Below are 25,014 nucleotides of genomic sequence, written 5' to 3'. Positions count from 1 at the left end.
CCTGAGTGAGTCTTCTGGCTGAAACTAAGTACGTAGAGGAGGACCTGGCAGGCTTTTGAGACGGACAGGCAGGTGCACAGACAGTGGTGTGGAGGGATAAGGAACCAACCCTGCCCCCCAGCCCTGCAGGCCCTGAGGGTGCTTGTTTTCACTGCACCCCAGTTTTCCTACCCATAAAATGAAATTTTTGGACAGGTTGGTTGCTAACACGCACTTCTCTAAAATTCTATAATTTGAGAATTTTCTTAATTTTTTTTAAAGGTTACATTAGCACCAAGGAATTTGCTCCCTTAGTGGGCAGCGGTGCTTTCTGTTCTGTATCTGTGCTGTTCAGTGAAGCAGTCAGTAGGAATCTGTGTCACACACCCGCCGTTATGTGTCTGGCCAGTTAAATACGGTGAGATTGCACCTGTAGTTTTGCTGCTGTGTCCTGCTCTCTGCCGGCACCTGGGTCTAAGCATGCTGGCGGCTGCTTACCTGGAGGCCCCGGGTTTGACACCCAGCATGTCCCAGCTGTCTTTGCTATTCCGAATTCTGCGGATGGTGTCTGCTTGTTCTTTGGTGAAGCCAGCGCTGCTGTTTGGGGTAGGACGTTTCCCGCCATTTTCACATAAATCGACTATGGAGACGTAGAAGGCCTGCAGGAGGAAAACGCAGCCCGTGGCAGGACAGAGTGCGTGCAGAGAGGAATTCCCTCTGAGCCCCAACTTGACAGCCGCTAACATACTCCAGTAACTCAAAAGCCACTCATTCATCACATACATACTTTGGAATGTTGTTGTAGCCTTTATACTATGTTTCAGCATATTCATATCGTTTAACACAAAAATATTAGGGTGACATTAAAGTGGCTCATAAGCCTCATCACACTTGAGTTAAAAAGCAATAAATGAACACTGTTGGATATTCGGATGGTAAAGGGTAAAGTGGAAACCATGTCTCCTTATCCTCCAAATGCTTTTTCTCCTTAAGATAACCTCTGTTCACATTGTTTTGAGCATCCTTCCAGGAAAATGGGCCACCAATATACCATTTCACACACACATCGGTACTCTGCGAACACTCACGTAAGCGATCAGATCAAGCACCCTGCTAGGCAGCTTGCAATAATATATCTCGGAACCTTTCTGTAGCTACATTTAGAGAACTTTGTTTAATGACTTCAGGAGTTTCCCGTGTGGCTGTTCCATCATGTACTTAACCACCTGGTCCCAGTTTCTTAACCACTAATATATTTGTAAGTGTCTGCATTACTTCATCGCTGCGGAGGTAATGTTTTAGGGTGAATTCCTAAAAAGCAGCATCAGAATGTGTGCGCATTTAAGGCTTTTATTCTGACTATTCTGACTGTTGTTATCGAGCAGGCTGCGCCAGCTTACGTTCCCATCCTCATGTGCGAGAGCACCCATTTCTCCACACCCTTATTTATTTTTGTTCTGTTCTGTTTTTTGTTTTGTTGAGACAGGGTCTCACTATGTACTCTAGGCTGCCTTGAACTCACTGTGTAGCCCAGGCTGGCCTCTTCCTTGCAGTGATCCTCCTGCCTCAGCCTCCTGAGTGCTGGGATTACAGGTGTGCACCACCACATCCAGCCTTCCTCCACCCCCTTATTAACACTGAGCATTGTGTTAATTTTTGCTAATCTGAGGTGTATCTCACAAGTTTAGATTATATTTCTTTAACTCTATAGTGAAAGTGAATATTTTTTCATATAATTAAGGCCTTTTTTTGGCAAGCTTCATAGTCTTTGCATATTTTCATGTTTTTTTTTTTTTTTTTTTTTTGTCTTTTTGAGATAGTCTCACTGTGCAGTTCAGGCTGGCCTTGAGCTCACTTTGTAGCCTATGCTGATCTTGAACTGCAAGGATCCTCCTGCCCCGAGTGCTGGGATTACAGGTTGTGAGCCACAACGCCCAGTTCCTATTATTTTAAAAATGTATTTTAATTTTTTTTTTTGGAGACAGGATCTCACTATGTGGTCCAGGTTGGCCTTGAACTCAATTCTCCTGCCTCAGCCTCCTAAGTGCTGGGATTGCACCACCATACCTGGCAAACTCCTTTCTTATTTCCAATAATAGCTAATAGACTTGGTAACTTCAAAAAAAACCCTTAACACTTGAAAAAAAATAGCATCAGAGAAAAGTCAGTGGACACAGACAAAGGAAGTGTCATCTTGGTTTAACACTCTCTGTTAAGCCAACTAACTCCATCTGCTAACTCTACCTGTTGGGTACTCTATCTGTTAACAATGCAAATCAGACAAAACCAAGTTCTTTATGACAGAAAGCATCTATTAAATAGGAAATAAAGAAAACACTTACTAAATGGAACCAGCAGGAAAGCACTTCTAAGTGCCTGCTTACAGAACAGTGTTATTCTACTCTTGATAGCTTTTTTCCATGCGACTAATTCATCTATTAGTTCTATCCAGGATTTATCTAAAGGATAAAAAAGCCCCTAGGGGTTTGCTGGTATTGGTTAGTGTTGTGTATCAGTGGAGCTAACCTGAAACATAACTACTCACAGAGTTCCAGGGTGTAAGATTCACTGCTAACAACTTGGTTTCACAGTCAAGCTGTGGTATTAAGAGGACTAGGAGTGAAATCAAGGCTTGTGCACGTTCCTGTCTGAGTTCGGCCAAGGCAGAGTGGTGGACACTGGGCTAACCTCTTGCCTTAAGCCACCAACCATGAGAACACCTGTCCAAGGCCACAGGGAGCAGACAGCAGTAAGTGCGAGACCACATCCTGCAGGTCAGCCCCGAAGCCACCCAGCCTGTCCCCGGAGGCCGTCTCTGATCACATCCCAGACAGCTGCTGAGAAACAGGGACAGGGAGCAGAGCCTGAGGCTGCTGTGGTGGCCAGGAGGGACGTAGGCGGCACTGTCCAGGTTGTGTGGGCTTCTCTGAGCCTGTGTGGAGAGGGAGGACACCCATGCACAGACAGCGGTCATCAGCACTTAGACAACAGCGTCCGCGGGGCTGAGAACAGAGCCGGGTGCACTAGCGGCCCCCGGTGCCAGGCGAGATTGGCTCACACCTCATAACCCCTGACGTGTACCCATGGAAGGCTGTGCCTTAGGGGACAGAGGCATCCTAAGGGAGCAAAAGCCAAGAGCCCAGCAGATCTGTGAGACAGATACGACATGAACAGGGACTCTGCCAAATGAGAAGGGCCCGGGAAACCCTTCCACAGGCGACCAGATCAGACACAGTGCATAGCAGCTTCCTCCAATCCTTACGAGCAAGGCACAAACGAAGCCTGGACATGTTCACCGGAGCCTGCTGGTGTGAGCTGCCTGCTGAACCAGGAATCCACATTCTCCAGAGGAAGACAAGAAACCTAGGGGCCTTAAAATGTATTATCCATGAATCCAGTACTCAGACACTCATTATTCATACAAAACAACATGAAAAGGTGACCCAACAGTCATACAAAAAGTGTAGTCAATAGAAACTGAACCCAAGATGGCTCAGATGCTGAACTTAGCAAAGACTTGAAAAAAACAACTATTATAAATATTTAAAAGAGGCAAAGGAGGGGCTGGGGATTTAGCTCAGCAGCATAAGCGCCTGCCTTACAAGCAGGCAGTCGTGAGTTCGATCCCTGGTACCAATAAAAACGAAAAAGAAAAAAAAAAAAAAAACATGGAAAAAAAAAAAGAGGCAAAGGAAAATATGTTGACAGAATTAAAGGAAAATAAAATTTTTTGGGTACCAGGAATCAAACTCATGACCTCGTGCTTGCCAGACAGGCACTGTGCCACTGAGCTATACCCCTGGGCCAGGAAATAAATTCTTAAGAAGAGGCTCAGGTCCAGGCGTGGTAATGTACACTTGTAATCCCAGCACTCCGGAGGCTGAGGTGGGAAGATTGCTGGGAGGCTGAGGCCAGCCCTGAGCTACAGAGTGAGTTTAAGGCCATCCAAAACTACTTGGGGAAATTCTGTTTCAAAAAGAAAAAACAAATAAACAAACAAAAAACACCAAATACAAATTTGAGAACTGAAACATATCGAGTTGCAAAAGTCACTCGGTGAGTTTACGGTAGATTGACAGTGAACTTTAAGTCAGATCAACAGAAATGCTGCAGTCTAAAACAGAGAGAAAAAACTGGTAGATAAACAGCCTTTGGACTGTGGGACAAAATCAAATGGTTTAACACACATGTAATTAGACTAAGAATGAGGAAAAAATTTGGGGGGGAGATAACAGTTAAACATGAAAACAAGGATTTTAAAAATCCCAAACTTTTGGTGAAAAACACCTATATCCCACCTGAGAAACTCAACAAATCTCAAATAGGATAAATATAAGAAGAACCACAACCTGATGTATTGGAGTTCCACTGCTGAAAATCAGACATGGAGAAAAGGCCGGGGCAGAGCCCAGCAGCACACGTGCCTGCCTGGCAGGCTCAAGGTCCTCAGTTCTATCTCTGGCACCAAAACAAAACGAAACAAAACCACAAAGAGAAATTCTCAAAAGTGATCAGTGGAGGAGAAAAGGTGCGGTGTGCACAGAGGAGCAGGAATAAGAATGGGATTGAACCGACACCTTTCAAACCCCGACACAAACTTAATCAGTGGCAAAGCTACTTGATGTCATCATTACAGGCTGCAGGTGTGTCCCGAACTAGGTCACGGTGCTCCACAATCAACGTACAATGGGAACAATACTGGCAAACAATTGTAAATGAAATCTCATCTCAGGCATCACTTATGTCCTTTAGACAGGTCTCCCCTACAGAGTAACACTCGCCATGTGCTGCTGTGCACCAGCCTCGGATGAGACGAAACCCGTAACACCCAGGTCTGTAAAACACCACTCAGATGGCTGAGGATCGTTGTTGCACACATATGTAGGAGGTCTATCAGTGACCAAAAAGCACAGGGATCGTGGCTGTGCAGTGCCATCCTGATCTTGAACTAGAAGCCACTGGTGTTCAGTTCAGGCATCAGCCAAAGATAAACCTGTCATCTTCTAACAGGATGGTGACAGCGTGTCAGCCGAGGATTCAGCCAAAAAAAGTCAGTAAAATCCCACTCAACAATTAAGAGCAGCTCTTAAGAACATAGCTACATTATTTGAAAGGCTAAATTTCCCTCAGTTTCAGATATATTTGTAAGGAAAACACATTATTCATACCATTGCTTCCAAATAGTTAAGAATTGACTTTATAACTTAATAGTTTTAAACAGCTTCCTTTTCTTAAAATTATTCAAGAGTAGGGTTTAAAAAGAGATCTCTTATTCAGGTTGCCATGTGAGCACATCTCTTGTTGCCTCACTGGGGGGGGCCTCCTCTCAAATGTACCTGGTTTCCACATGAACAGTTTTGTATTGTCTAATGACATTCACATGGCAAAGTGCCTGTAACACTGCTGGCCAGTGGTAATTCTGAAGAAAATCTTTGTCTCATCTAAGCAGTAACATCGAAATTACCTGGGGAGCTTTTGTAACCTATAGATTCCTAGATCCCATTGCAATGTTAAACAGTCTGGAGATCTGGAGTCCAGAATCTGTTTTTGAAAGAATTCTCCTAGGTAACACAGCTGATTGGCCAGGTCTGATCTATAATAGATAGCACAGAGATCACCTGTGAGCCTAACTGTGTGTGTGTGTGTGTGTGTGTGTGTGTATACGCACAGTATTTTCTCTTTCTCTCTAGCTTCCTTCAAAAGAAAGCACTTATTCTTTTCTTTTCTTTTCTTTTTTATTTTTGCTACTGAAGATCTAACTTGTGACCTTGCGCTTGCCAGGCAGGCGTTTCTGCCGCTGAACGACATCTCCAGCCCCTCTTTTTATTTATTTATTTATTATTAAGTCAAGGTCTCACTACGTGGCCCAGGCTGGCCTTAAACTCTTGGCAATCCTCCTGCCTCAGCCTTCTGAGTGCTGGCATCACAGGTGTGCACCGCCACACCCAGCTCAAAAGTACTTACTCTGATGAAAAAAATTCCTATAAATTTTTTTTTTTTTTTTGCTTCTTCTAATTTAAAGATTGGCAGGGCTGCCCTCGACACGGACACAAACCCTAAAGCAACGAAACGTGAGGTTACCTGGAACATCTCATTGATGCCCTCTCCAGTTTGGGCGGAGGTCTCAAAGTAGAGGAACCCTTTGCTCTCGGCCCAGAGCCGCCCTTCACTTTCATCGACACAGCGGTGCTTGGCGCAGTCGATCTGAAGGGGGGGGGGCAGAGAGAAAGTCCGCCTGCTTCGTTAGGACATGCCCAGTGGACGCCTTACCAGCTTTACCAAAGCAAAAAATATCTTTCTTTTTGGCACTGCTGGGGATGGAACCTAGGCTTTCACACACGCTAGACAAGTGTTTTACCACTGAGCTATTATCCCAAGCCCAAACACTATTTTTTTAATTTTTATTTTTTTTATTGGTACCAGGGATCAAATTCGTGATCTCGCACTTCCAAAAACTATTTTTAGTGAGCCCCAGCACTAGTATACAGAATTACCAGGACCAAAAGAGACTGCACAGATAAAAAATTAAAAACTGAATGTAGATTGTTCTCTGTGTGATTTTCAAGCATGTTCCCGACTTCCTCCCTCAGGAAGGCATCTACTTCTCACTTTGCTGACAGCTGCTTGCTAGGGTAGGCTGCACCCCAGGGCCCACACGCTGCTCTGCCCATCCCAGGGCGCCCTCCTCCGTGGGGCCAGGGCATGAGGTCAGGCCAGCCGCTGCCCACTCACCGTGCACCCTCCCAGCAGGGTACCGGGAAGGAACCGGGTACAGACCCTCCATACCAGGTTTGGGGCTTTGCTGCGTTTTGTTTATGTCTAAGGGACAAATGTTTTGAGAGTGTGGGTCCTAAGCTAAGCAGTGAGGGGTTTTCTTTGCTTTTGTGTCGGTTCCCCTGCTGCTCTCCAGGTGGCTCCAGTCCCCGAGCAGATACCTTGTTGGCGCACACCACGAAAACGACGCTGTCCATGTTCCCGTGAGGCCCAAGCTCCTGCTTCATTTCTGCCAGCCACCCATCCAGGGCATCAAAGGACTCCTTCTGCCCGACGTCGTAGACCAGGATCACGCCCTGCGTGTCCTTGTAAAACTCGTTGCGAACCTGCAGGGGAAGACACGCAGTGGCCTTTGGGAACTGGTAAGGATGCGCCTCACCGTCTCCACTTAGCAAAGTGCGTTCTCTCGTGAATTCATAGCACTGGATGTGTCTCAGGATTTTACTGGTTTTCAGAAGACTTTTTATGACACCAAGGTAGCATGAGAAAAATACCTGTTTCTACAGAAAGACTTAAATCTATTTCTAAAGAAGGCCCCCACCCCACCCCTCTGCACTCTCGTTCCAGTCCCCAGAGGCGGTCACTTTTGCGTGTTAAGAGGCCTTCCAAGAACACCCATTGTGGAAGGTTCTTCAGGAGGCGAGCAATTTAAAAGAACTCACAGCAACAAAGATGCAAGCATTAGGATGGGGACAGCCTCTCCGACGTCACCGCCCAGAGCCAGCTTCTCCAGGGTTCCTGACTCCTGGGTTCTGGGCACCAACTGAGAACTCCACGCTCAGGGTCTCCCTGTCACAGTGGGGGCACAGCCTCTGGAGGCACAAGGCCCACACTTACTAGTTGTGTGATCTTGGGCAAGTCATTTAACCTCTCTGCATCTCAGTTTCCTCATCTAAAAGTGGGGATAATACTACTTACTTCACAGGGTTAGTGTGAGGCTGAAGTGAGATAATGAAGACAAAGCCCTGAGCACACAGTGCCAGGAAGACTTTCTTCCTGCATTCATTCTCTGCCTGGCCTTTGTGTTGCACCAGAAATGGCAGCTGGCTGCTGGGACACAGTTGCAAACCCAGGAGGAGGTGGCATCAAGGACGGGGCAGAAGTGCACACTGAGGTGACTTCTTGTCACGCTCACAGCTGGTGACACATCTAGTTGTTGTCACCTAGACTGCAGACAACACAAGGCCGTGTCTCAGGGCATCCGTCCTTGGGTCACCCACAAGGCCTGGTGGGACAATGTTTGAGACTCTGCAGAGCTAATGGCTGTGTGGGCCTCAGCAGGGAACAACGTAGGGCCAAAGCGGGGGAAATCTGAAACACAGGTCATGTTCTCCACTGACAGGCCTGTATACAGGATAAACTAATGCAAGTTCAGGAGGTTTCTTTCAAGGCTGCAACTTCAAGTCTGGGCTCAGCAAAGAAGAACCTACATAGCCTGGAGAAACCCCAACCTCGGTTTCCTTATCTATAAAATAAAAGGACAAAGTAGATATTTCCCTGCAGTTTCATTATTCTAGTTTCCCAGAAACACTTCTGCTTTTAGTCCTGGCAGGCTCAATGCATTCAAGATTTAAGAAGACAGGATGCTCAAAGAATGGGGATTCTTTCTTTCTTTTTTTTCTTTTGGTACTGGGGATTGAACTCACAACCTTGCGTTTGCCAAGCAGACACTTAGCCACTGAGTGAAACCCCCAGCCCTATTTCTTAAAGCAATGTGGAAAGGTATTACAGGTAAGAAAACTGTAATGTTAACGTCACTGGGGCCTTGGAAAGCTCCTGTGAGACTCTAACTCAGACCTCAATAAAGCAAGGCGAGGGTCCGAGACACCCCCCACTACCCCCCGAGGTTCTCCTACTAACTGCCTGGAGGCTGCCATCTCACACACTAGGCAGACTGTCTTGTCCTGTGGACCCTGCAGAAACCTGTTGAGGGAACCAGTGACAATGGACACTTCAGTGGTGGACAGGTGCGAGAGTCCGTGGAAGCAGAGATCGTGGGAATGGCTGCCCTGTGCTGCGCAAGATAATACTTTGGTCACTTGGGCACACAGAAACATGATAATGGCTTTAGTTTTGCCAACAAGGAGGGCTCAAAGGGTGCACACTTGTAATCCCAGCACTCGGGAGGCTGAGCAGGGGATCACAAGTTTAACATCAGCCTAGGCTATACGGTGGGGCTCTGCCTCAAAAAACAAACAAATAAATGAAAGGCAAGTTCAAGACACAAACAGCAACTTTCAGACTACAGAGTCAGCATGGCTATTACAGTGAAAAGATACTTCAGAGGTGATGATTTAAAGATGCTTCTATTCATCGCACTTCTGTTTTTATAAGTTGCTGGGAAAAACCAGCTGTTACAGCTTGTGGCTAGATGTCCCCCAAAGCCTCACGCAGTCCTAGGTGGGGCTTTTTCAGAGGTGGCTGGATCTGGAGTGGGCGAAGCTGGAACTGACTCATGGTGCAATGCAGGCTCAAGGACACAGGGATTGAGGGTATGAGTGCTACCCGCCCTGAGGAGTCTGGATAAGATAAAAAGAGCAGAAAGACTTGTTAAGGTCCCTTGTTGCTTCGCTACAGCCTGCCCATCATGAACTGTTCTCTGCCATGTGCCACCTTGCACTGAAACCAAACCTCTATAAACTGTGGCTGAAACCTCTATAAACTGTGAGCGAAATAAACCTTTCCTCCCTTCACTTTGGGCATTGGGTATTTTGTCTTAGCAACGAGAGAAAACTAACTAAGACACCTTCCCACTGCCATCTTAAGCTGCGATAAGGGCCTCGGGTCTAATGACAGAAAGTAATAGGAACCCTTGGAGCATTTCAACTAGTTAGACAAAACCTGGATGCAGTGTTACTTCTCAGCTCCACACCAGCAACAAGGGACCATCTACAAAGGATTCGGCTGAATGCTGGCGGATGCAGCCATGCTGGGAATATTGATGATTTCCCCAAAGAGAAGCAGACTCTAAACAGCAGAAAGGCACTGTTGTAGAAACACAGACCCAGTCCCTGCTTCTCCAAACCTTTGGGCAGAACCATGGTAAAAGTTACTGGGGTGCAGCGTTGCAAAGGGGAAGCTTTTAGCTCTGTGCAGAATGACCCCCAACCCTGTCACGAGAGGTATTAACTTTTCAAACTCTCACCATCCTTTCCACTCAGACTTGTGGAGCACAATTCTGTCCCTAAGGTCCCAATCTACAAAACTCATGTATCCATCAACTCTCAGCTTCAATCCTGTGTCCTTCAGCCAGACTTCTTGGCGTCTGGGATAGTTGGGTCAGGAGGGTAAGTGCTCCAGAGCATTTGGTCATTTGTTTAACATGTGTCTTCAATCCACGACAGTAAGGGACAGCGTATCTCTAGCATCCAGCACAGACCCTGGTGTGTAAGTATCTGAGATTGAGTGAAGACCACCGACTCGGAAGAATACTGTGAAAAGAAGGAAATCCTCCCATGGGCACTGTGAGTTCTCCAGCATCTTCTAACTCTCTCCATTCACAACGTCTTGGTGTAATCTAAGGTTCTGGTTTTCTCTTTTTGGTCAGTGCTGGTGGCCAAACCCAAGGCCTTGTACTGCCAGGCATCCACCCTACCACTGAGCTACGTCCCTAGTCCCATTATCTAAGAGTTACACTTGTGGGGGCTGGGGATTTAGCTCAGCGGCATAAGCACCTGCCTGCAAGCAGGCAGTCGTGAGTTTGATCCCTGGTACCGATAAAAAGTTTGAAAATAAAGAGTTACACTTGTGGTAGTTAGAATCTATGTTAAACCTGTGGTCAACTAGACCACCATGCTTTTTTCACTGCTTATATTCTATAGTTGTGAAACTTTTTAAGGCTTCACACTAAAAAGAGATTCATTTTATCTAAATACTTGGGCATATTCACAAGACGGAAGATTAGGTAGTTACTGAAAGCACCCTCCCCTGAAGATGGAATAGATATCGATTTCTCTATTATAAACAAAACCCTGGATATTATATATGAAATATATATGCAAGTAAAAGTAAAAATCCTAGACATTATACATAAAATATTTATTTATACCAGGTATACAGGTCAGGTACAGGTAAAAATCCTGTAGAACATGTATGTATAAACCTCTGAGCGGTAGAGAGGAGGCAGGAGACAGGCAGGGGCCCTGGGGCCTCAGGGGTGACCATGGAGATGCGCTCTGGGGTTCCTTTGCCTCACACATCCCAGACTTAAGAGCAGAAGCACAACTCAAAGCTGGCAAGAACTGCAGACAAATTAAAGCACCATCAAAAATCAGATCTCTCTAGCCAGATGGCCAAAAAAGAGGCAGTTTAGAAAGATTTTTTAAAAATTCAGAAAATAACTACTCTACTCCAGCCAAGTATGTTTTTTTTCTTTTCCTGCCTTTTTGAGACGAGGTCTCCCTATGCAGTTCAGGCTGGCCTTGAGCTCTCACTGTAGCCAGGCTGGTCTTGAACTTGCAACAATCCTCCTGCCTCGGCCTCCCGAGTGCTGGGATTACAGGCGTGTGACACCATGCTTGGCTCAGTAGCCAAGCAGCGTAGAGAAACCTGACTTCCAGCCCCTCCCTACTCCAGGAAGGACGGAGTGAGAACCATAGTGGGAGTAAGCAGCCGAGGGTGGACTCAGCAGCGGGAGGGGAGGAGTGGTGGGAAAATGAGTGGCCAGAGGGCGGACAACAGAAATTACCCAAGCTGACTGCAGCGAGGGAAAATTTACACAGTGAATGGAGCTACAGGCTACCTGGGCTAAAGCGAAAGATCAGACAGCAGGAAGAAAACGGAGCGTGGCGAGGAGCCCCGCAGATGCACAGCTGAGTGTGGCCGGCGGGCTCGCGTCCTGCAGGGAAAGCGGCACAGGACTCCACAGCGACAGGAAAGGACACGCCACGAGACCTTCCCGGGCAGGGGTGACACCGCTGAGTACGGGCCAAGTCTGATAGCAGGTGTCTTCTCAAATTTTGGGCAGAAGCGTTAAGGACGGGGCAAAAGTCCTTTGAAAGTTAAAATGTTTTATCTGGCTGAAACATCGGCAATTAAATTTCTTACCCTATTTAGAGGGACAGCGTAAAACAGACCAACAGGTGCCTATTAAGACCCCAGGCAAGCCCTGAATAGCAGCACAATGTACCTGATTTTACCGCCCAACCCCATTCACGTTACTGGATACAGGTTTTGCCAAAAAGCCTTTCTTACCTCGTAGAATCTTACCTCGTAGAAGAAGGGATGTCCAGCCATATCGAAGATGTTAACTTTGATTTCTCTGTCTCTGACTTGTACCCTGAAATGCAAACAGTCCCAAAGGTCATGGCTTCTGATTCACGTCAGCATCACTTACGAATCGTAACAAGATACACACGCGAAGTGCGAGAGGCTTTCTTTATGCCTCTTCCTGGCTCTAGATCATCCATTAGGACCCAGCAATGAGGCAGATGGTCCGGCTCCTTATTTAAGAGCACCTGGCCCGCCCATTTACCTTCCCTTTTTCCTCAAGCTAGGGCAGGCCAGCGCCTTGAGCCAATGCACAGTGGCTGTGACTGGGTACCGAGAGGAAGGAACACAAAAAGGTTCGCTGCCCCAGCAGACCCCAATTATTACTGGTTATGCTTGGTTCTTATGCGGGACAGTGACAGAGACACACTAATGCTGTTTGTTCAGTTTTCTTGTTATCTTTATTTGAACCACAGTCCGTTTGTTTTCAGAAACAAATTTGAAAATAAAGAACAAAAGAGGAATCACTCATAATAGAATTAACTACTGTTAGCACATTAATATAGCCTGTTAGTTTCCAGTTCGTCTGTCTTTGGGTGGTATCAAGGCTTGAACCCAGGAACTTCACCCTGAGATAGGTCCATCCCCCCACCACTTTTTTTAAGTTTTTTTTTGGACACAGAGTCTTGCTAAGTTGCTGCATTGCCCCGCTGGGCTCAAACTTGTGATTCTCCTGCCTCAGCCTCCAGAGTGCTGAATACGTAAAACTTATCCCAAACCTCATTACCCAGAATGGTCTTCATTAACACAGATGAACACCCACCACAGGCTTCTTTCTGTGCACAGAGAAGACAAACTTAAATATTCTTATAAAATGGGATTATACTTTTATAAAATAAACAGTATAAAATTTACTTTTTTGTTAGATTTAACAGAAGAAAAAGAAACTAAAGAGAATGGGCAGGAATTACTGGACTTTAAATACAAGTATTTCCTCAACAAATGACATATTATTTCTTAAAAGGTCCCTGGCTGGGCATGGTGGCATAGGTCCATAATCCCAGCTCTTGGGAGGCTGAGGGAGGAGAATCTACAGCCTGGGCCACCTCATGAATTCAAGGCCAGCCTGAACTACAAAGTGAGAGGTTGCCTCAAAAAACCAAAAGCCAAAACAAAACCCCAAAATGAACACTAAAAACAAACAAACAGAACCCAAAAAACCAACAAAAAAAAGTTCCTCTAAGGCTGTGAGGTTAAAAATAGAGATTATTAACAGTAAACGTACAAGTTAGAGTCATTGTCTGTTTAAGTCCCACGTTCCAGGCTCAGGCAGCACTGACGTGACTCTGGTCATGGAACACGGAGACTTGTGTGTGCTCCCATGGGCCTTGGACTCTTTCTGATTATTCCCATTCCCAGGCTTAGTGTTCACTTTCTGTTCTGAAGCCAGGATTCCTCTAGTTGTTCTCCAAACAATATTATGGCTAGGGAGCTCAGTAGTGAGTGCACCCCAATAATAGAGCTTGGGGGCAGCTGGCCAAGATCGAGGATAAATGTTCACAGCTATAAGCTTTTAGCTTAAAAAGACAGCAGCTCGGAAGCAATGGAATTACAATGCATACGAAGTCAGGAATAACACAAATGTCTTCACGCGATGAAACCTAAGAGTCAGCTTAATTCAGAAGCCAAGAGGAAGAAATTAGGAAACACGGTGATTCCTTCCCTCCAGGCAGGACACGCTGAGTGTGGTTCTGGTCTCCCTGTGTGCTGCTCAGAGTCCTCACACCCCCCAGGTGGGCAATCAGAATTCCAGCAGGTGAGCCCCGGGGATCCGTTCATTTGCAAAGGACACAAGGAATCCCTTTTACCCCGGTGAGCCCAGGCCATCCTCACACATGCTAGGCAAGTGCTCTGCCACTGGGTAATACCCCCAGCCCACAGCCACCCGCAAGCATGCTGACGTCTGAGCATCCCACAGACAACAGAGCTACCGTGTGATTGCCCAAAACTGTACCTGCTCCCTTTCTTAGTGCCACGCGTTTGCAGCACGTGATGACTGCAGTCTTCGCAGGGAGCTGCCAAGAGCACATAGTACACCTTAATTATTGTTTCTTTTTTCATCCCCTGCCTTTACCTTCCTTCCCTTCTCCTTCCAAACGTTTGTCTGTTTTCCATTTGCAAAAGCTCTATTTTCATAATTTTTCCATCCCCCTCCTGTCTCCTCCCTCTCCCCTGAATCTCTTGTTTGCCTGTCCACTTGAAAAACGGGATTTCTCGATTCCTCTTTGTCTTCTATTTCTCGCTCATATGAGAGAAACCATGCAATATTTAAACGTGTGTCTGACTTATTTTGCTCAACACTGTGGTCTCAAGTTGCATGCATTTGCCTACGAATGCCTCGAGTGTATCTTTATGGCAGAGTAGTATTTCATGATATACAAATACCACCTTTGCTCCATTCATCTGTTAATGGGCATATAGGCCACTTGTAAAATTTAGCTATTATGAATCGTGCTATTATAAACATGAGTACACACAGGTAATATGATGCCCCAAACTCTTTTGGGAAGACACCTAGAAAGAGAGTAGCTTGGGGTTGGGGATATAGTTCAGGGGCACAAGTGCCTGCCTGGCAAGTGCAAGGTCCTGAGTTTGATAACCAGAACCAAAAAAAAGAGAGAGAGAAAGACAGGAAGGGAGAGAGGGAGGGATAGAAGGAAGCTTGGTCAAATAGAATTCCTAGTTTTAGTTTTTTGAGGAATTTCTATACTGATTTCCATAGTGGTTCAATCCCACCAATGCAGAAAGATTTCTTTTTTCCCTGCGGCCTCACCAGCATTTGTTATTTTGATTTTTTAAAATTATTATTTGATTTCTTGATGAGAACCACTCCTTCTGGAGTAAGATGGAATCGCAGTGTTGTTTTTGTTTTTTTTTTTTGAGATAGGGTCTCTGAATGCAGTTCAGGCTGGCCTTGAGCTCACTTTGTAGCCCAGGATGGTCTCCTCCTGCCTCAGCCTCCCAAGTGCTGGGATTACAGGTGTGAGCTACCACGCCCGGCCTTTTTTGATTTTTTGGTACCGGGGATTGAACTCATGACTGCGCACTTGCAAGGCGAGTACTTAGACCATTGAGCTAAATCCCCAGCTCCCTCAGTGTTGTTGTGATGTGCATTTCTCTAATGGCCAGTGGTGCTGAACATTTTTCATGTATTTATTGGCAATTGTACTTCTGAGAAGTTTCTATTCATTTTGGTTGCCCATTTTTCCGACTAGCTCTTCTATTTTGGTGTCTAATCTTCCTGAGTTCCTTGTGTGTTCTAGATGTTAGTCCTCTGACCAAAGAACGGCTGGCAGAACCTTTCCCATCTGTAGGCCGTCTCTTTACGCTGTTGGTTGTTTCCTCTGTACCCTGCTTTCCTCTCCCAGCTGTGGTGCCACCTCACTGATCCCACTCTGCAGTGCCAGCTACCTGTGCTGGGGGAGACCAGCTGTCCTCATCCAGGCCAGTCAAATCACCTGGGTTGTTTTGTTTCTTTCTTTTGTATTTTACTGTACTGGGAATTTGTAAACTTGGGGTATTAATTTTAGTCCCCTTCCAGGGTTTAAAACTCAGCCTGAGGGGCCAGGGATGTAGCTCAGCAGCACAGTGCCTGCCTGGCAAGTATAAGGTCCTGAGTTCGATTCACAGGGCAAAAAAATTAAATTAAATTGAGCCTGAGAGCTGCCGGCATCTGTGTAGAGGAAGCCCACTCAACAAATGAAGCCAACAGAAGCTGCAGTAAAGTGACCTGTTTTCCTGGTCTGATTGGCCGTCTGTGTCTGTACAGAATAGCCATTATGAGGCCTGTGTCATCATTACTGGATTATGTGAGCTGATTAATATCCTTTTTAAATTTTAACTCTTTTGCTTAAATTAGTTTATGTTGTGTTCTTCTTGGTTATATCCTCTTGACTCATTAGGGGACAAGCAAACACCTTTTCAAAAACAAAAACAAACCTTCAGCGAGAAACAGAATCATCTGTTAAATGACAGTCCTATGATGCAGTGTGAAAATTTTCATTTCTAAGATAAATAAAGTGCTTATATTGATTCAAAACACAGCTGTCTTAAAGGGCATCCTACCGGTTCACTGGTGAAATGCTGCGCTTTGAAGTAGAGAAGGGAAAGAAAAACTAGAAAGAAACATGGATTTCAAATGCAGAGCTTCGTGCCGTTCACAGTCAGAGCCACTGTTCTCACTCCTCAGGGAGGACTTGCAGAAACACCCCTGTGACTGCCAGCTGAAAACGGTGACCTGAAAACTTCTTCCCTTTCCTTTTAGCTCCTGCTTGAGCTGCTGTGGCCACGCAGAGGGCACGGCCGGCCCGCGTGGCTGAGCTCCGCTGGGGCCCTCCGCCCTCCTCTACCTTCTTCACTTGGCCTTCTTACTCCAACCTGGCAAATCTCCCCTTTACACGCCTCTGTCTTTCTCTAGCAATGAGTAGCACTGAGCGCCTAGTACTAACAGCCTCTTTTGGGGGGCATTTAGTTTTTAGCAGCAGGCATTAAACATACACAGATGACAACAAAGAGCCTGTGGCAAGTACCATAAACAATATAGAGATGCGTGTGAGGCTCAGTGCAGACAGGGCGAGGCGGGCAGGGGCTGTGATACAACAGAGGTCCAGCAGGCAGGCCGCCCACCCCGAGGCTACCCTTGGCAGCGGGGTGTATTAATGGTTTAATCCGCCCTCCCAGAGCTCAGCCCCTCTTGATTCACCTCCAGATGCCCACTTATTCTCAAACTTTACTTCCCCAGACGATTTCTGCTGGATTCCAATAAGGCTATAAAGATCACAAACCAGAGGCTGGGGATTTAGCTCAGTGGCATAAGTGCCTGCCTTGCAAGCAGGCAGTCCTGAGTTCGATAAAAACGAAAAAGACAAAAAAAAAAAAAAAAAAAAAATTACAAACCAGTAAGGGAAGCACTCTGATGGAAAACTTTCCACGCAGTACTTAGAGCTGTTAGAATCTGTGCAAACAACATAAAAACACACCTGCTCATCCCTAGGGCCTGCTTATCCAGAATGTGTTTCCCAAAAGGCTGCCTCTGTCAGCCTGGCTGGGCACCTGCTGGGTCCTCGCCTCACGCAGCCTGGGGGGGAGCAGCTCAGCCCCCCAGAGGGTGACGGGCCGGTCACCACACACTGTGACGCCCTCCTCGCCTGTCGTTCTCAACTTGTCTTCCAAGTTTCTATTTCAAGACAACCTGCACAAGTGCACGGATACAGATCTAAATCATCTTAGGAGTTCGGAATTTCTGTCGAGTTTACAAGCTCAGGGAGCCAGCATACTCACTTTGTGACTCCGTAGTCGATTCCAATTGTTGCAAGGTATTTGGACACGAATCTTTTCTCACAGTAGCGCTTTATAATACAGCTCTAAAGAGATAAAGACACGGCACTTAGTGGATACACAGTGGGAAGGCAGATGAAAAGGCGTATTTGTTAACTGTGCTTTCCATGATCAACACTATGAAAAAGTGTTTTCAAAAGCCAAAACTAAAAATTACTATAATAAAATAAAAGATTAAAAAAATTTACTTACAGCTTTTTCTTGATATTAACAATGTTCCCCGTTTCACTCTCAATCCTCATGTGCTTTGTTTTGGAGGATTTTTTCCTATTCTTATACTTCCAACACAGAAAAAAATCTATGTCTAGCTGTGACTTCTCCCCCCAAGAGCAGAGCCACAGCTCCCAACATCTAGCTCACTGGTTTCTAGTTAACGTCTGCTGCTACCCCAAATTCACCAGGTCCTGAAGTGAACCACACACGCGGGCAAACAGCTCGTCCTGCAGATATGCAAACTCTGCTAATGCCGCCGTCACCCCAGTCACAGGGCCAAAATGTTAGAGCCGTCTTTGACTCTGGGCCTTTCTCAACCTTCTTTTTAATGGGTCTCCCCCTCTCCTTGCAGCCCAGTGTCTAAGGGGAACACCTGGTTTAGCTCCGGCTCGCTTGCTCCCACATGAGCAGAGGAAACCCTTCCCTGCTTTCCCTGCTCCCCACCCTGGCCCGGTTCGGAACGAGCTTTCTCTGTTTTCCAGATCTCACCAAGTCCTTTCAGGCCCAGGTCGAACTCTGGGCATCCAGGTGCACATGACCGTACCTGCAGTTGGGCTCTCTGTGTATGTGTACCACTTGTCTGAGCCCCTCGAGCTCTTACACGTGTGTGTATGTTACACACACACACACACACACACACACACACACCCCACAGGATTTGCCATCAGTCACACAGCCTTTCATTGTCAGTTATTTTCCATATGTGTATATTTACCTTGTCTCCTCAGCTAGATAATAAGCTTCTATCTTGCAGCAACCAGCCCAGTGGTTTTCACATAGTAAGTTTAACAGTTGCTGAATCCATGTAAGAAAGCATCAATTGTGTTAGAAAAGTTTGGACTATTTCTGATTATGAATGGCAATGAAAGACCATTGCAAATGACAAGCATATTCAAAACAGTTCTTAGACTCATAAAACTTATAATTTACTTGAAATGCTGGTAATGGAATTTATTCTACTCAAATTCTCTCCTAGGCTTCCATCTAAATAGACAAGACAGTTAATTTTAAAAGTATTTAATACGCTCACTGTGAACTCAAGGGAAAACTCAGTTCCATCACCAGCCCTTTTTAAAGGTGTTTTGTTTCGAGACAGGGTCTCACGAAGTTGCCCAAGCTGGCTTCAAACTTTCGATCCTCCTGCCTCAACCTCCCATACTGCTGGGATTACAGATATGCCAGACTTCTTTAGAATGGTCATTGCTAAGGGGCCACTTTTTGGGTGTGTGGTGCTGGGGACTGAACCCAGGACCTCACGCATGCGAGGCCAAGTACTCTGTACTCTGCCACTGAACTATATCCCTACACAGTGGTTCAATCTGCAGTACCTCACACCAACACACACATACACACAGACACACACACACAGAGTCAAATCACTTACATTATCATTATCCCATATAGTCAAAAAGTGAAGACAGCCCAAATAGATAAAGTAGGTTTTATTCATGTGATGCAATGTTATTCTGCACTATGATGGCCACACTACATGCAAAAGAGTGCGGCCAATATTATGCCCTGTGAAAGAAGCCAGTCGCAAAGGCCCACATGGCATGATCTCATTGAAGGTCACGTCCAGAACAGGCAAATCCACAGAGACAGGATGTAGAGTGGTGGCCCTGACTAGGGGTTAAAGAGGTAACAGGAGAGACTGTTAGCTGCCAGGGTTTTTCAGGCTTAGGTGTTTGCTTTTTGTTTTTGTATTTTACCATGATAGACACTAGACCCTGCTGAGCCCCATCTGGAGCCCTTTTCATCTTGCTTTTCTTTGGAGACAGGACCTCACTAAATCACCCAGTCTGACCTCAAACTCCTGATCCTCCAGTTTCAGCCTCCCAGGCAGCTGGGATTCCAGGTGTGCCAGGTGAAATGCAGATCTTTTTAAGGCCTGCAGAGTAAACTGTACCAATGATTGTGGTCATGGGTGTATAAATCTGCGATGTACCAAATGATGGTGAATTGTGTACTTTCAGTGAACTATATGTGAACTATACCTCAAGAAAGCTTTTTTTTTTTTTAAATTTTTATGTTTTTAATCCTTTGGGAAGCAGAGGGGCGATCGCAGGGTCTTAACCCTCTCTCTACGGGGAAATGAGGTTTCTCTGTAGTCTTTGATCAGATCCACTCCACCCTGCTTGGCAGTCAACTCCCCCCATGCCCCAGGCCATTCCCCCTTGCTTTCTAGGACCTGAAGTTTCCTAATGCATTCATTTACCAATGACTTCAAGCTCCTTCTTCCATACCGTGTTAATGCGGAGATAATATACTCAGAAATAAAAATAAGCAAAAGTGGTCACAGCTTTACCCAACCTATTTAGTATATTTTTTGAAACAGTCCAAGTTTTGCCTGAATAGAAAGTCAAAATTTATTGCACAAGCTTGAGTTTTTGGTCTTCAAACCTTGGTTTCCTCAGGGCTTCTGAAAAGGAAATGTCCTGTTTTCCCAGAGAGTCAACTGGTCCCAGTGCTGCTGACTGTCACCCTGGGGCTGCTGCTATCAGCCCCAGCATAAAGTCAACAATGGTGCTGCTGCGGGGGAATCAAGGGTACAGCCTGGGCCCCACAGGGTACCTAAACTGTGTATCAAACACTCTGAAGTTTGCCTCTGGATGTGGAACTATAATAAATGTTTTCCACTGGGAGTGGTGGTGCACATAGGTAATTCCAGTACTTGGGAAGATGAGGCAGGAGGATTGCTCCAAGTCTGAGGCCAGCCTGGGCTACATAGTGAGACCCTACCTTAAAAGAAAAAAAAACAAGAAATAAATGTTTTCCTTAGGTTTCTCATTATACTCAAATGTTCCCATATCATACAGTATAATACTCTGAAGTTTCTCGCTGAAGAGTAGATTATAAGGATCTCTCCAAGCTAACTGACAGTTTTCACTTTTTCCATGACTATATAATAATCCATGGCATGCAAGTACTTAGTTCTTCTATTAAAGAGGATTCACTTTGTTTACAGTTTTTTTCCCTACTACGTTACAAGACATACCCTGTGTAAAGCCTTTCAAAATGGTACTTTAACTTCTAAGAAGGAGAGTCCAGCAGTAAAATTGCTGGACTGAACACATCACTCATTCATTCATTCATTCATTTTTGAGACCAGGTCTTGCTGACCTTGAACACTAACCTCGAACTCACAGCGATCCTCCTGCCTCAGCCTCCCCAGTGCCGGGATTACAGATATGCACCACCCCCTGGCATGTGTTTTATTTTAGTTGCTACTGTCAGTTGCTTTCCACGGGTCTATTCTAGCAGTAGGACACAGATAACCACCTTCCTCACAGTTTCAGCCACAGGTGTCATTATTTTAATGACTGCCAAACTGGTCGGCATGAAAGAATTTCCTTGTTACTTTAATTTGCATTTTACAGCTACAAATAAAGTCGTATATCCTTCTCACTTACCTATGGACACTTGGATTTGCTCTTCTTTGTGTTATTTGTCCCATATACTCCCAGTTAATTTTTCTGCTATTATATGCTCTCTTATCAACTTTTCACACAGAATTGTATACGGCATTCTCTAATCATGCCTTTCATCTAACACATGAGTACGTCACTTCAGTATTAGTCTTATAACTTTTAGGTAGTTCTGCTTTTTTTGTTTGTTTTTCTTAAATAGATGTTAGGTTCTTTTCATTTTCATAATCTTTCCAAAGAATGACATTTCTTTTCATTAATTTTGTGTTTTTCTAATGAAGTCCTAGTTTTTCTGCACATTGCAAGCTGATTCACATATAACATTTACGCTTCAAAGTATACACTACTGGCTTTTAGTATAATCACAGAGTTGTACAACCATTATATTCCTCCAATCATTATTTCTCTTCTTTAAAAATGAGTAATATGGTGAGGTTTCCATGGACCACAGCTTTCATTCTGTGCTGCAGGCTTCGCTTTGGGGTCTTTTTCCTTGTTTTCTAGTTATTCTCATTTGACCCACAGACTAAGTAAGGCATTTCTTTTGGGGGGAACACAGGGGTTTGCAATAGGGTCTTGCTATACAGTAGAGACTGGCTTTGAACTCACTTATGCAGCACAGGCTGGTCTCAAACTCATGGCAGTCCTCCTGCCTCAGCCTCCCAAGGGCTGGGATTCCAGGCATGCACCCCCATGCCTGGCTAGTAAGGCATTTCTTAATTTTTAACTTTACAACTGTTCATATCTTTCTCTTTAAAGTAGGTATGTGCTGCTTTTATACCTAAGGCAAATTAAATTTTTAAAAAATTCCACTTAAAGTGGGCATGGTAGTACATGCCTGGAATCCCAGCGTTTGGGGAGAGATTGAAGCAGGAGGATCGCAAGTTTGAATCCCACCTGGGAAATACAGCATCTTAGGGAGACCATGTCTCAAAATAAAAAGTAAGGAAAGTGGGGCAGGAAGCTGGGCTCAATTCCCAGTACCACAAAATACTACTCCTAATAATAAATCTCTTACCTATCTAGAATTTATTTTTGAGAAAGAAATGCAATAGGAATCCACCCTGCCCCAAATAAGAGAGCTATTCCAGCAGCACTCATTAAATGGTCTCTGTTTTCTCATGATTTTACTACGTTTGTTGGACTCTGAATTTCCTTATTGTCCCAATGTATTTCCAGACTATATTCTGTTTCCTTACATATTTTCTTCCCAGAACCAACAAGAAAAGTCTGGTAATTTTATTTTTAAATACCTGGTACAGTTAGTCTCATTTCTCTTTTTACAATTTTCTTGGTTATTCTCATCTTTAACATTTCATAGGGACATTTTTTGGGGGTAGGGGAGGGTTTGAGACAAGAACTCACTGTTGCATTCAGGCTGTTTTTGAACTTATTATGTAGCTGCTTGGAACTCCTGTGATCCTCCTGCCTTGGCCTTCTGAGTGCTGGGATTAAAGGCATGTGCCCATATCCAGATTTTTATAAGGACTTCAGTGGGTTTTTTCTTATGTTTGTTTTTATGTTTTGAAAAAGAAATCTTACTGATTTTTAACTGGAAGTGAATAGCCTTTGTAGATTATTTTAAATAACTGATCTGTGTAATATTGAGTGCTCTTTTGTGGTACTGGGGATCAAACTCACAACCTCACACTTGCCAGGCAGGAACCTCTGCCATTGAGCTAAATCCCCAGCCCCATATTGAGTGCTCTTATTCAGGGGGAAAGTTAATCTTTCCGTTTGCCTAAGTATTGTAATTGTAGTCCCTTTTGGAGTTTGAATTTTTCTTCAAATGGTTCTTATTTTTTCTTAAATTTAAATTAAGGCACTTTATTTTGGTTGTTATTGTAACTGCTTTTTTTTTTTCTCTTCTCAAATTGCATTGGCTAATAAACTCAGAACAAAGTTAAATAAATGTATGACTCATCTGAGATGTTTCTGTTCTTGTACCGTTAGGTACAAGTAAATTACAAAAGTGTTACATGATCACTTAGCCAGGTTAGAACATAATCTAAAGCCTACTTTTTTCCTCTTTAATACCTAACACTTAATTGTCATTCAATAAGTATAGATATTCGGTGAATATCTGTTAATATCTTCCATACAGAGACGCACACATAGTGCAAAATCATGCTAAATAGAAAAAAAAAATACTAATCAACATTTCCTAAGATGTCCTGTGCAGGACACTGGCCTAAAAACTCGCATTAACAGCTCTCCAATTCAGACCTGAGTCAGGGTTAATTCTCACAACATTCAGTCACGCAATGAGCACCACAGCAGGAGACCGATGGTTCTGGCTCCAGCCCTGTCACTGATTTGAGGACCTTGGGCAGCTTTTGGCTAACACCTTCCACTTGCTCAGGAGAGACAATCTGAGCAAGAGGAGGCAGCCTTGGAATTCACTGGCCCCTCGGACCTCTCTTCCCATGTCAAGGTAGAGTCTAGAGCTGACACCCCCACGGAAGGCGCAGAGAGAGGGGTGGCAGAACTGAGCCTGCTTTGAGAGAACGGATGTGGTGACACTTTATGGATCTTTAATGAATGAATGACTAAATAACACAAGAGCAGGCTCCGGGTCACCCTGCCACCTCCCCTGCAAAGCACGTCGACTGCATTTATGCATTCACGAAGGAATGGACGTTCCGGGCTGCCCAGCAGCGCGTTCCTAACCCTCACGTGCAACCCATTCAAGCTGCAGGGGCTGCCAAGCCCAACTTTTATTCCCCTATGCAGGTCCAGGACGGGTCATCCAGCACCACCAACACAGATCTGGCGTCTGAGCCGACCGTCCGAACTAAGCACTTAGGCCTCCTTATTCTCTTTGGGGACATTCAAGGTTAGAGGTCACACTACGCACACTTTAGGGCACTGGACGTCAGTGGAGGAGGGGCGTAACCCAAAGGTCAAAGAGGTCAGGCTGGTGCAGCTCCCCGGGCTGCAGCACCTCGGCGAGCGCCTGCCAGTTCGGGGGCGGGGAAGAGGCCGGGCCCCCGCTCTTGAGTGGCTGCTCTCTCAGCCAATGGGTTCGCCGGCCCGCCGCGCGGAGGTCCCGCCCCTCCCGGCGCGCTCCACTCACTTTGCCCACTTCGGCGTTGCCCATGGAGATGACTTTGATGCGGAGAGACTTGCTGGGCTCCTTCCGCTTCGGCATGTTGGCCTCCATGGCCCTCACTCTCGAGGGGCCACCCGCTTCGGTGTCTCCTCGTGCGTCAAGGCGGCCTGTCCCTCAGGCCTTCTCACCCAATGGCGGAGCCCCTGCTCTCGTCACCGCCCGGGCTGCGAGGCTCGCCATCCCCGGCGCTCGCTAGCAGCGGACGCGGGCGGTTGGGAGGCAGGGGCCGCGGCCGGAAAAGGCAGTCTCGCGATGCTGGCGCGAGCGGTGACGTCATGCGGCCCCCAGTCTGGGGTTAGCGTTCGCCCGGTGTGGCTGGCGCATGCAGCGACGCCTCGTGGGCTCACGGTCTCATTTGCAGCGTTCTGGGGCAGGAGGCACTTGTGGCATTTGCACCTTGTGGTAGAAATGTATGGGTTTTCCAGGGCGGATCCTCCGTTTGGGAGTGTTTAGGTCATTAAGGTCCCGGCTGCCAAAAATCCCAAGTAGACCACGGCTCCTTTCTGTTTTGGTTTGTTTTTTTTGAGATAAGGTCTCTGTATAGTCCCGGCTGGACCTGAACGCACTGTGTAGCCCATGCTGGCCTCAAATTTGCGATCCTGCCTCAGCCTCACAACTGCTGGGTTTACATGCTTGTGCCTCGACTCCTGGCCCCTCGCATTTTGGGGTGGCCATTTTTTCTTTTTATCCTTTGGTTTCACGGGCCCCTCTGCTGGCCTCCTCTCTCTTGTACAGTTCTTCAGGACATCCAGGTCCCATACATCAGATGCCACAGTATTTGCACATAACCCCCACGACTCACGTGTACTTTGTGAAAAAAATTTTTTTTGTGTGTGTGTGTCTTTTTCGTTTTTATTGGTACCAGGGATCGAACTCACAACTGCCTGCTTGCAAGGCAGGCGCTTA

General features: G+C 45.7%; 1 protein-coding gene across 1 annotated transcript in view; it reads right to left on the bottom strand.

Moving 5' to 3' along the window:
* Dnajc27 (DnaJ heat shock protein family (Hsp40) member C27) overlaps positions 1 to 24,365 on the bottom strand; it is a 33,859-nt gene extending 9,494 nt beyond the window's left edge. The window contains exons 1-6 of the mRNA XM_003473160.4: positions 24,073 to 24,365; positions 17,302 to 17,384; positions 11,962 to 12,031; positions 6,915 to 7,079; positions 6,061 to 6,183; positions 478 to 638 (exon numbers count right to left, since the gene is read on the bottom strand). Of these exons, the coding sequence (XP_003473208.2) occupies positions 478 to 638; positions 6,061 to 6,183; positions 6,915 to 7,079; positions 11,962 to 12,031; positions 17,302 to 17,384; positions 24,073 to 24,159 (689 nt within the window). The 5' untranslated portion in view covers positions 24,160 to 24,365. The remainder of the gene's footprint in view (positions 1 to 477; positions 639 to 6,060; positions 6,184 to 6,914; positions 7,080 to 11,961; positions 12,032 to 17,301; positions 17,385 to 24,072) is intronic.
* Between the last annotated feature and the right edge of the window lie 649 nt (positions 24,366 to 25,014).

This window comes from Cavia porcellus, unplaced genomic scaffold (genome assembly GCF_034190915.1).
Source record: "Cavia porcellus strain 051 isolate PalLab524CR breed Dunkin Hartley unplaced genomic scaffold, mCavPor4.1 scaffold_1, whole genome shotgun sequence".
In the NCBI taxonomy this organism is placed as follows: domain Eukaryota; kingdom Metazoa; phylum Chordata; class Mammalia; order Rodentia; family Caviidae; genus Cavia; species Cavia porcellus.
This window is presented reverse-complemented; position numbering and strand designations above follow the sequence as displayed.